The 12,259-nt window shown below is 43.9% G+C and overlaps 1 protein-coding gene across 1 annotated transcript in view; it reads right to left on the reverse strand.

Moving 5' to 3' along the window:
• The window catches only part of GALNTL6 (polypeptide N-acetylgalactosaminyltransferase like 6), a 358,790-nt gene that overhangs the window by 192,214 nt on the left and 154,317 nt on the right, over positions 1 to 12,259 (reverse strand). The window contains exon 3 of the mRNA XM_074154713.1: positions 10,852 to 10,990. Coding sequence (XP_074010814.1) covers positions 10,852 to 10,990 — 139 coding nt within the window. The remainder of the gene's footprint in view (positions 1 to 10,851; positions 10,991 to 12,259) is intronic.

The raw sequence follows: 12,259 nt of genomic DNA on the forward strand, positions 1-12,259 counted from the left end.
CCAGTGGCTTGTCCCTTTCACAGCCAGGGCTGGGATCCAGCAATACACGGGAATGTTCTCTCCTGTCCGTACACCACGCAGTCCCACCACACACACGTAACGTGCCAGCTCTTCAGAGCTTCAAGAGACGGTGGCTTTCGGCGATTAGGACTATTCTGCTCACACTATTAATCCTCTTCTAATTTCACAGAACCTCTTCCCAATACTTACCTTCTTTCTTGGAAGTAGGGACTGTATTTTACTACTAACTTCCACAGCGACAACATCTGACCTTGGATAAGGTTTCTTGCTGCTCTAGGTATTTGTAGGACTATTTGTATCAGGCATGACTGCTGTACTCATATGCCTATTCTCCTCCTCTTAGCAGGTATGAAGATATAACTAATACACAAGTTACTCCTAACGGTATCTCTAAACACACTCACAGCAACCGCTTGCACTCCGAACATGTCCAGGGGACAAGGGAGAACCTTAACTCACCATTACTCCATACGGCAAGTCACCCCTTGACCCAGAATAATTTGCTACTACAGTGTAAGCCTACTGCATTCCAGTACCGTTATAAAGGCAAACTGGGAAGTGGAGGTCTATTGTGTTAAGTAGATGTTTTCTTTTTTCTTTTAATTTAAAGAAAGTGTGCAGTTCAAATTTTTGCATTTTTAAACCATGCACTTGCCCATGACACTTAAAAATGTGGAACTTTTCAGACAGTCAAATAGTAACTAGTCTTTTGGCTGTGCTTTTCAAAATGAAAAGGCGGCTGCCATAAAGAGAGATTATTTTAAGAGCTCGGAAAGCAAGGTCATTTATTTTAGGAGTGCGGGTTTCAGATCCTGAATCAACAAGTCAGGAGGGGGTGAAGAAACACCAGTAGGTATCTAGGACTCATGGCATGCACAATGTTCAAGGGGGTAGAACCACCTGACAATTGAAACTAGAGAAGTCCTTCCTATGGACCATGAGTATTTTCTGCTCAACCTAAATCAAACACTACAGATTAACCTTAATAAAGTACTACAGACACTTTCCTAAAGATGTGTCTTTTCTTGCAGTTAATGAGGCACTCTGACGTGCGGAACAGTGCTGAGTAACAGCTTCAGTAGCTAAGGGTACAAGAATGACAATGTCTTAGCATAAATGTCAATAGATTTCTGCAAACTTATTAAATAATAAGCTCTTAAATCTCAGAATAATTCCTGTGTTAAGTCTGAGAATGATATACAAATGTGTTAGTAGAAATACCCAGGAAGGAAATAACCACGATGAGCAACGGCCACGCTGCTAGGTAAGGAGCTCACACCTGGGAAGCTGTTACCTTAGTGTTCAGAGCAAAGGGAGTGGAGAAGAGGAGAGGGTGCAAGGGGCATCGTGCATTTCCCTCGCACAAATCCTCAGAATTAGGAAATAGCCTCAGCAATTTGGACTCTGCCAGAAAAGTATTTTATAGACACAAATACTTTTGTACATACGTATAAAAAGCCTGCAGCAAATGACGATACAATGACATTTTCAAGATTATTGTCATGACTCAAGTTATGAACCTGGAATTACGCTTCCAAAAATTGCTATCCTTGATCAATCTTGTCTTTCTCTCCAAGATAGTTCAGAACTTATATCTGATATTTCTTATCAAAGACTAATACTACATCATTAAATGTGTCCTTTAGATATTTTCAGATGACATTTCTAAAGAGAGGACTTCTCTACCAGGGCCTGAGCTATTTCCAAATTACTTTCAAAGCAGTAAGTGCCTCCTCACTATCTCTGACCAAAGAACCTTCTTCCTCTCGCCCTTCCATTCACAGGTCTATGACTAAGCACTAACCCTAGTACCATTCAAGCGTGTTGCTTATTATTGTTTTGACAAACTGAACTGGGAAAGCTGCACAATTCTGTTCATCGCACACACACACCTTCCACAGGGCCACCCAAAAGCAGCTGCTGGGAAATCAAAGTTCTTTGCAAGAAGGTAAGATAGAATTTATTGTAAATAATTTGTATAGTGAAAAATGTTAAATATATCATAATTGACAAAGTGAAACTTTCCTACCAGATTTGCATGTAGCAGTTTGCTATCGTATCTTGCCCCAGGAGCTCAAGGCTTATTCACTGTCACAACCTTTAACTCAACTTTAAAACGCGCTTAATACTGATAATTCCTTCGAGATACAGAATTACTCTGCTGCGCTGACACAAGAGTCAAAACTGAGTTTCTGAACAAGACACTCTTAGAGGCAGTTTCAAAGTTGCAGGGAGATGTTTAGAAGGTTAAAGAACAGCGAGAGGCTCCCCTATTCCTGAAATACCTACCTGCCTGAGGAAGAAAAAGAAAACCCATCACAGAATCACCTGGAAGGTCTTTGCAGCAGGCACTAATACTAATAAAAGACAAGTTGAAAGAGGACCACTGGCAAAGAGAGGTAGTGGAACAGAGCTACAATTACACGGCTTTGTTACTCACTGCCCAGAGTCCCAAGACCATTATGATCCCATTTTGAGGTCAGCCTGCTCTACTGGGCAGAAATAAAGAGCAGCATCCTTTTACTTCAAGGTATAGGGATAGCTCTGCTTAATTCACTGATGAGTTTGTAAGTTGGGGAGGGAGTCCTAAGACATCATACTAGATCTTTCAGAAAAGATGCAGAACTGCAAAATTCTCTGTTTTCATGGTTTCTCTGCTAACAGAAACATGCAGAAATCCGCTGCCTCTGCAGAAGAGCAAATGAAAGAGAATGGGCTTCTAAAACAGCGCGGAAGGAGCGCGGGGCTGGCTCCAGTTCAGGCCCTTCACAGCAAACACCAGTTCCTGGCAGCAGCAATTGGTTTACCCCGCGGAGAGACCAGCAGTGGTATTTCAGGCACATTAAGGGATGCCCACGGGGATGCCGTGGCCAGTTCCCAGGCTGGGGGTCTCCCGCACATCAACCGCCTCCTTCACCGCCTTTTCCGACAGATAATAGCACCGGAGAAGTTAAATCAGAGGTTGAATTCAGACACCCCTTCGCTGCGTTTAGGAGGCAAGGTAGCCCACCACAGCACTTACTGGACCATAGCAGTAGCCCACCTCCAACTCCCCTCTCTTACAGGGACTGCCAGAGAAAGTTAGAGAAAACAGGAAGATTTTCAACCTTTTTTTTTTTCCTCTCCATTTTTTTCAGTGCCCTTGCCAGCACACGCTCTCTTAGCCGAGCTGCTTTTTCAGATCTGACCTTTTCTTCCCCATGATTAAAGGAACCACAGCACCCACCGGCTCCTGACAAGCCCCGGTCAAAGCCACCAGGACAAAACACTTTCTGGGGCAGATTTACATAGTAATTGTCTGAGCTCGTCAAAGCATTCGATTCCCAGCAACAAGCCTGCCTCGCACCCTGTTTCTGTTCCAATCTAGCCCTGTCAGCCCAGCCTGATAAAGCAGTGATAGCCGGTAATTTCTGCTGCCTTTTGACAAGGCTGGAAAATTAGCCCGGGCGTGAGCTGATGGAGGGGAAAGCAATCTTTATTTTCCCAGGTGGGAGGCAGGCAGGCAGCGCTGGGCACAGCCCCCAGTAAATGTCACAGCACTTTTCCCTGCTAGGACAAATAAGTCCTCTCCAAAACTTTGTTGCTATTTTCATTAAAAAAAAAAAAAAAAGAGAGAATTATTAAATTGTATAGTAGCAATAGTTTGTGTTATTGCTAGTAAATACACAACCAACACGCCATGGAAACTAAAGACCACAGGGCATTGCCTATTTAGGTAGGGTTCCTGCAGCACGGGCCTCGCCGTCGCCCAGCTAGGGGCTTGTTACTTTAGGTCAAATGGCATCATTTTGGTCTGTCGGGACAATCTCTCCAGCAACACCACGTGGCTTCAAAGAAACCGAAGTCAAGGGCTTGCCTCTCTTCACCCTCCAAACCAAAAGGTTCCTCCAGCCCAGGGAAGTGCACAGGGGGCAGACGGTCCTTACGACACAGAGCGCGTTTAGGGTTGCGAAGGTTTGCTTTACACAATAGTGAGGTACGAAAGCATCACCGCTCATGGTAAGACCTAACAAAACCTAAAAAAAATTAGTTGAAAACAATCACTCTTTGACATGCTTTAACAAACTTATCTACTTACCCATATCTATTAAATCTAAGCTTGGGAAAACACACGAATGCATATAGTAATTTTATACTGTCTCAAAATCCCCCACAAGCAAGCTTATATCAGGAAGCATCTTAATACTATATTTTAGCTTAAGCCTTGCACTTTATAATCTATGAATTCCAAAATAGCAGCAAGCAGCCCAATTTATCTAATATATACTCATACACACATTCCCAAATGACTTTTTTGAGAGAAAAAATTACAGAAATATCAATGTACTCAAAATCTATTTATTCACACCAAGCAGACTTATCTGATTATCTCTCAAGAGTCAGGCAGACCTTAACATGACCCATAAAAAGCCTGGTTTTTTGAGTCTGGGTTCATTTTCCTGACCAAAGGATAAGAAAGAGGATGAGAACCTCAGGTTCTTGTCATCTCAAAGCGCATTTTAAGCTCCTTCAGGAACAAAGATGTTCCCTCTGGGATCTACCTGCACGTCTCCCGCATCCCTTCCACAGGGACGCGTGACGGGGCTCACACCTCTCCCAAAGCCATCTCCAGTACGCGGTACGGGAGGTTAAATAGCAGGCGAGACCAGCGTCTGCACCGCCAAAATCACAGCAGGGGGGTGTGGGACAGCCGCTGGGACAGTGCTCACAGGACACACGGACCACGGGTCCGGCAGGATCAGCAGGTTCTCACGCCTGACACCACCCCTTGGGGCCAGCCCGGCCTTCGGGACATTAACCTTCACGTGGTCGCTTGTAATTAAACCAGGAAAATCGAAAGAATTTGGTTTTTCAGGCCAGCCTCGCTGCACGTTTGCTGTCCTTACTACACGCGGTGAAGCAGCTCATTCTGCCGCCCACGGGAGCGCTCCGCTGGCACCTGGCCTGTTTGCTTAACGGCAGAGCTGAAACGTCACCTCCCTCGAAGCACCCAGCCTCAGGAGAATTCACATCAGACACGGGCCTAATGGTATGAAAATATGCTTGGAAAGGAAGCGAGTTGGACTAGATGATCTCTAGAGGTCCCCTCCAACTCTGACAAGATTCTGCGAAGCAAGAATGGATATATAAGAAAAGGTATACTGAAGTTTTTTTACGAAACTATCAAATTAACGGCATGTAACACCATCACTTTCACCCGTGAACTGCAAAGGAACAGATCCCCAGAACACTCCACGCTTCTCGCACACCTTGGTGCCGTTACATGTACCTTCCAATTTCAGCGAGGTATTTGGGAGTTAAAAGCTCTGGCTTTGGCCATTGCCAAGCGCTGACAGACTTGGCCGTCGCAGAGGCACAGAGCTGGCCGGGGGGTGAACACCCTTCGTGCTCCTGTCCCTATCGGGTTTAGATTTCACAGTTCTCTTTACTGCTGTCTTCTCAGCAGCCTGGGAGGCGTTGCTGGATTCTCGGTAACGCACCAGGCATCTAAACGTTTACACAAGAGCCACTTCCTTCCACGGGTATAAGCAGGTTACTCTTTTACCAAATTATTTCCAGCCCTACCAGCCTTGGGCTCTCTCCACCTCTGCTTCTCCCCAAGAGACGAGAGTGCAGCCACCAACCTTCAGCCACCAACGAGACCCAGAAAGCAGCTGGGGATTATTCCACGTCGTTTGTCACTATCGATACACTCGGCGCAGCAGGGACAGGCGGCCACGAGTTTTCTGGAGTATGAAATATTCCTGATCCCGTTTTGAGGGGCTGCGGTTTGACCGAGGTGCCCTGAAGCGATTGCAGAGGACAACCTGGTGGGGCTTGGAAGGACATCACCCATAACGTTTCCAACCCCCTGACTCTCCACCTTCGCTACGTTATTCAGCAACGGCACAAGCTGGTTTAAGAAGCGGTGTGAGCAATCAAAAATTCAATAGATAATCGAGTCAAACAACTAATTACTTCCGTGAGCCTCACTAAATATTGTGAGGTTCAGCGGACTTCAGATTAAACCATCTGTCTTTTAGTGCCTCGAAGCAGGACAAGCCGTAGCTGTCCGTGAGAGCGCAGAGTGCCAGGAACTCACCGGGATCTCTGCTGGAGCACTGCACCGAGCATTCATTGTCAAATTTTAAGGACTATATACCTAGCTTAAGCTGTGACAAATGCGCTGTATTTGTAAAAAGAAAGTCATCAAATACATTCAATGCTGGAAAACTTTAGCACATTCAGATGCGAACTACTGCATGACTTTTAACTGTAATATTTATATTATGTACCCCTTCCCCATGTTAGACTAGTCATTCTAGTCTTTCTGCAAAGTTCACTGAAGCATAACTAAGGACTAACGGTAACTCTGCAACTGTTCTAAAGACACGAAAGATACAGCCAAACAAAAAACCCGGAACCAATCCCCCTCAGACATCCCATCACATACCCATTGTAGCCTCTTTTAAAAACACAAGGGCTGGCAACCAGACTGCACTCAAGTATTGTAAGAGAGAACCTTTCAGGCATTCCCTCGGCTTCTGCTGCTGACAAGGAGGGAGAGTTGGAGAGTTTCAGTTCGGCAGAACAGGTGGAGTGAAATTTGCTTTTTTTTATTATTGAAAAAGAAAGAAAATCTCATTAGTGTTCAGGACACAGAGGATCTCACAGCCTTTGGCTAAACATCCATATTTCTTCAAATATGAAAATGCATTTCTTCTGAGGCCTGTGGAAAATTTAATGTGTAAAAAAACCAACTCAAAAGCCACCATGAGCATAGCTCAGCCTTCTGAAAAGGAACGCTGCTGGGAGGGAGGGCGAGGGGCCGGCAGCTCACACAGCAGCAGCACCGGGAAACCCTGACTCCAGCCCCCGCCTGCTGAAACCAGGCATCGCCACAACGGGTCGGGCACCCTCACGGTACAACATGAACACTTCCAGTACAGAATGGACCCCTTTTTGCCCATGGAAACCTAAAAAGGATAGGACTTCTTGTGACAGGTTATTCAGGCAAACCACCAAGGAACTGTGCGTCTGATCTGGGACTACACAAATTATCAACAAATAATCTACGATTTCTAGATAAAAGGAGACTCGTTGAAATCCAGCCATACAAACACAGCAAAACCTTGGAAGATTTTAAATTATAATAATGCCCCCAACCCTGTTGTTATCAGGAATTAACTTGAATTCCTTGATTCAAGAATGAAAAGCTAAAAAATGGGATGCTCTAGTTTACAAGGACATCGGGGTTTGAAACGGGATCTACCCCTGTGTACGTACTGTAGTCACTGCTGAGACCAGGTGACTGCAATCACTCCCCCAAGCCCCACTAAAACCCCATTTTGAACTCTATTCAAAACGCAAACCAGATCCAGTTTTGTTTGTTTGAATGAAACCGGTATGAACAACAGATTATTTAATAATGTTGAAGAGAGAAGACTTAATGGTAAGTGCTATATTAAATGATTAGAATAAGTAGCATTTGTCTCTCTACAACAGAAAACAACATTTTTCTTAGCTTTACCTGGTCTGTTGCATTCCAGACTACAGAAAGCAGCATGGGGAAGGTGAAAAGGAAAAAACAAACAATACTAATCTTGTGGGGTTCGAAGTTTTTTTCGTATTGGTACAGAACTTCTAACTCTTAAATAGTAATTCCATTGCCAGCTCTCAGCACCACCCAAAACTCATCACGTTGCCTTCTACTTCAGGCGACTAGAACTCTTATTTTCACTAAATCAGTCCTGAAATCCCAATGAACTGAGATGATAATCCTGTTTCAGATTTTCATTTGGAATTAAAGAAAAAATAAAAAACCTTTTTTTGTTTGGTTGGTTTTGTTGTTTTTTGTGGTTTTGTTTTGTTTTGTTTTTTTTTTTTTTTTTTTTTTAACTTAAAGGCAGGAGATGATCCTGGGCAACGAACAGAATTAGCTGATGTAACCTGGTGAGAGCATCCACTGTGAGAAGACTTTTGCACGAGAGTGGGACAGAAATAAGACATCAAGGAGCACTCAGAAACGGCAAAAAAAAACCAACTCTTGAAGTGTAGCTGCGAGAGACAGAAAAAGCAGCACCATGGGGGATATTAGAAGAATGCAACAGAAACATATTAAGGACACAGGAAGCTGTTAAGTCAGCCTTAAAACAGACGTTAACTCTCGTTTCTCTAGGGATTTTTACAGCAGACACATTTTAGTGTCTTAAAAAAAAGGAAAGAAGCATCAATCTGAATACATCTTGCTGAAATGCTTTAAATATATAACACTTAAAGGAAAAACCCAAGAACATTATTAAAAAAAAAATTGAAAATCTGAATCTCTCAGAGCACCATCATCTCAGCAAGTGTTTACTTCCACCTAGCCCCTCCCAGAAGATGCGTTTTGCAAATCCTGAGCCCAGTTTCCAAAGAGACCAAGAAGGAGAAAGTTCATTTGGATGAAAAAGAGCAAGTTTTGGGTTTCTGCTATCTTTGCATACTTCCCAGAAAACCAATCACTTAGAAGTGGGACTTGAAATTTCTTTGAAGATTCTGAAGTAAATTTTTTTGTGTTTCAATAAAGTGATTTCAGAAAAGCGCAGAAACTCCTGTAGCTGCTCTTCCAATTTAAATACATTTTGAGCCAAACTACAAGATTCACCACTCAGTTTCTGTTGTATTTGAAGGTTCACTTTGTGAATTTTCTCTACCAACTATATATATAAAACCATTCTATTTGGTTCTTTAAAACAAATCCTAGCCAACATTTTCAGGAAATCAGTCTTCAGTAGAGATAAGCCCCTGTGCAAATGGCATGCACTAAATACAGACAGAAGATCAAGAGCTTGGTCTATAATAATAGTACACACACACACCCCCAAATATGCAAAAGATGACACTTGAAAGCTGAAGGGCCATTAGAAGCTCCACAAAGCAAGTCCTCTACAATACTCAGAAGGTGACCAAACCAGCTCTTGCCCACCACACCTCACTTGAGTAACGTCCTCTAGCTTTATTTCAGTAAGAACACCCTTTCCTGGCACAGAAGTTATAGTTTGCTGAGGAGTGTCTGAAAAGCAGCCTTTTGAGGTATGAACTACTTCCCATCTCACACAAGCTTCAGAAGAGAGGACAGGCATCTCCACAAGCAAAGTGCCCTCCGAGAGCAGCCCGCATGGTGGAGCCATCAGAAGTCAGGAGCCCAGCTTTGTCACCTCAATCACTGCACGACACACGCAAACTCAGCACAAGAGCATTCTTTATCCTTACACTGATAAGATCAATTAACTAATGGACTCCTCCTGTTACAAGCTTTTAACATAAGGAAGGTTAGAAGGACACGACAGGTCAGCTCACTCAGGACAACACCAGACCATGGGCCATGAGGGACATCACTGGACGCCACAGGAACCCGGCTGAACGGGAACATGGAAGTGATGCCCAAGCCCAAGGGATCGAGTTTCCCAAACTAGACGCTGCAGTGACAGTCACCCAAGGCTTGGTGGGGACAGAGAAGGGCTGCAGTGGCACTGACTTGTCCCTAATCTGTCACTTCTGACAACACATGGCTCACATGGCTGCTGGGGACACGCAGGGAAATGTCACCGACTGCGGGGACAACAGTGGGCAGGAGACAAGCTGCCAGAAGAGCAACTCGGAAAGACAGGAAGGGAGGATAAACATGTCAGCTTCCTCTTTGTTTGGTAATTGTCCTCTGCAGCATCGCTCACAGAGAAGGACGCCTGATGAGCATATTTGTTATGCCAACAGGGCAATTTAACACAGCTTTGATGCTGTGCAGCCACACAGTAGAACTCAAACTCCTTGGAAGCACTCTCTATAAATAGTTTCAGGTAACTTGGCAAAGTTGAAGGCAAACAAAGTATTTAAAGAACACGCCTTATATATAAAAATATTTCTTTTGACTTAATTCTATGCAAACAATATTAATATATACAAATTAACAGATAAACAGGGTCTTCTCAAAACACTACATGGCAATTAAATAGAAAACACCTCCAACAAAATATTATTTTTTAAATATTTCTTGTTAATTCCTCCATTGTGAATTATTTTTTTCAAAATCTTCCTGTGCAAACATATATAGACTGCTCATTCTTCGAGAGGGACAGTTCCACATCTGATGGAACAAAAAGCATTAGTTACCATGATGTTTCTCTTCCCACCCACCAAGAATTTCCGTCAAGCTCTCGAGTTCTGTTCCCTCTCTGAATTCACACAAATTCATGCAAGGCTGTACAGGAGAAGAAGTGAGGAGACGCCCTCACCTGAAAGATCGTATGATAAAGGGAATTACCCAAAGGTAAATCCAAACCTAGTCACGGAGACAATTAGTGTTGTCACACTCCTGTACCTTTCGCCCACACGCTAATTGTATAATGCCCAAGTAAAGAAGGGGAAAAACACCACATAAAGAAGTTGCTTTCATCTTTACACAACAAAGCCAAAAGAAACATTTAGCCAAAAATTTTATGCAACCTGTCACCCTGCCCCACAGCCCAAAGATCCGCAGCTATTACCAAATGAGAACCTGAAAAACCATGTGAAATGTTATTTACCACTGCCTAACAAATCACTACCAAGAAACTCCAGGAAAATCATTCTCTAATTAAAAGAGGCCTTCTAGAGTCTTAATGTGTTACTAATCAGATGAGAGGTCAGTTTAAAAGACAGATAGAGCAAGTGATTTAACAACAGTGACAAATTTTCCATTTCCTATTTAAGGAAATGCTCACTTTTTGTTGGCTGAGGGTTCATATTTGACCTTCCAGGAAAACAAGTGGTTTAGAAATATACAAAAATAAAAAACTTAAAATCAAGTAGTCCAGGGAACAATGTACGTACTTGGGATGCCGGATGTCTGGCAGGGATCGCTCCAGCGCGATGTTGTTGCTAACGAAGATGTTGAAGCCATTTTCCCTGTAAGCAGAGTCATCGTGGTCTTCCTCCGTAAGGGGGTACGGCTTTCCATGCTCCCCTTTCCCTGCAATCAAACAAAACAGTTGTTTGCATCAAACTGATAGCACAAAATGGACTAAAAGACAAAAATCAGTCAGGCTGAACTTCAATGGATTCTCTGTGCCTGGAACATCGCTAAGGGATTGCTTGCGGTGTCTTCAGGACACTCCTGTTACTTCCGATAGAAAAATACAAATAGGTACAAATAACGGGACTCAAAAGTCTCTCTCGACTCACCCAGTCCATCCAGCTTTCGTTTCTTTCGTTTTGTCTCCATCAGAGACGAGATCAGTTTAAAGCCATTATATCCATAAAAATTTAAACTGTAAATTAAGCTAAGATCTTTTTGCATCAGAATCACACTTCCATAGCAGAAGTATGAACAAACAGATCCATTCCAGCAATATTTGGTTTAATTGATACAAAGAACCCAGTCATACAGTTACCCTACACTCCAGCCCTCCTCCCCACCCGCCGTTTCCAAGCCACCTCCAGCACTGGGGCTCAGGGTGCCCCGCGCTCCAGGACACCAGGAAGGACACCAAGTCTTTTGCTGGGGGCTCCTCAAACCCTTGCACTCCAAGGGAGCAGCCAGATGTACTCAGAGCTCCTGATCTGGTATCAGAAACTGGTCACTTCGGCTCCCTGAAGAAATCACCTGCTCGTTCCCTGACAACGCACGGAGTTTCCACTCCAGCTTTTCATTCCCAAGTTAGTTCTCACCATCGGTTCCTCGGCTCTCTCAGTACCTGCCTCCAGAAACTGCACCTCCATTCCTTCCAGCGGGGAGCAAACAGAGCCGCTTCAAAGGGAAACGGAACATGAAAGCCTTCCTTCTTCTCAACTATTTTTAGCCGCCTTCTCACAGAGGATGAACTTTCCAGAGCTCCTAAGCCCTTCATGCCTACTCAGGTTCTCAAGGAGCTACGTTTTCCTCCACATCTAATTGATCAGCTTATAACCTCTCTGTCCCTCTCCCTCCGGGCCCCCTCCTGAGAAAATGTCTCTTCTTCCCTGAGCTCTTCAGAGAAATGAACCCGCTCCCAGGTGGATGCGATAAGGGCCACCGGATCCCCAGCTAACGAGGAGCAGCTGCAGGAGGGGTGATGAGGAAAGACACCACCAGCTCAGAGAAACAGCCACCGGTGCCCTACAAGCATCCGGTGATGTCTACACACAAAACATTACAAACACAGAATATGCAATTATAGATTCTAGAGTTACTCAATTTTAGAAATTTTTGCAGATAAAATAATAAATTTTTATCCCAAGCCGTGCGCATATAATTACAACT

Source organism: Numenius arquata, chromosome 10 (assembly GCF_964106895.1).
Source record: "Numenius arquata chromosome 10, bNumArq3.hap1.1, whole genome shotgun sequence".
In the NCBI taxonomy this organism is placed as follows: domain Eukaryota; kingdom Metazoa; phylum Chordata; class Aves; order Charadriiformes; family Scolopacidae; genus Numenius; species Numenius arquata.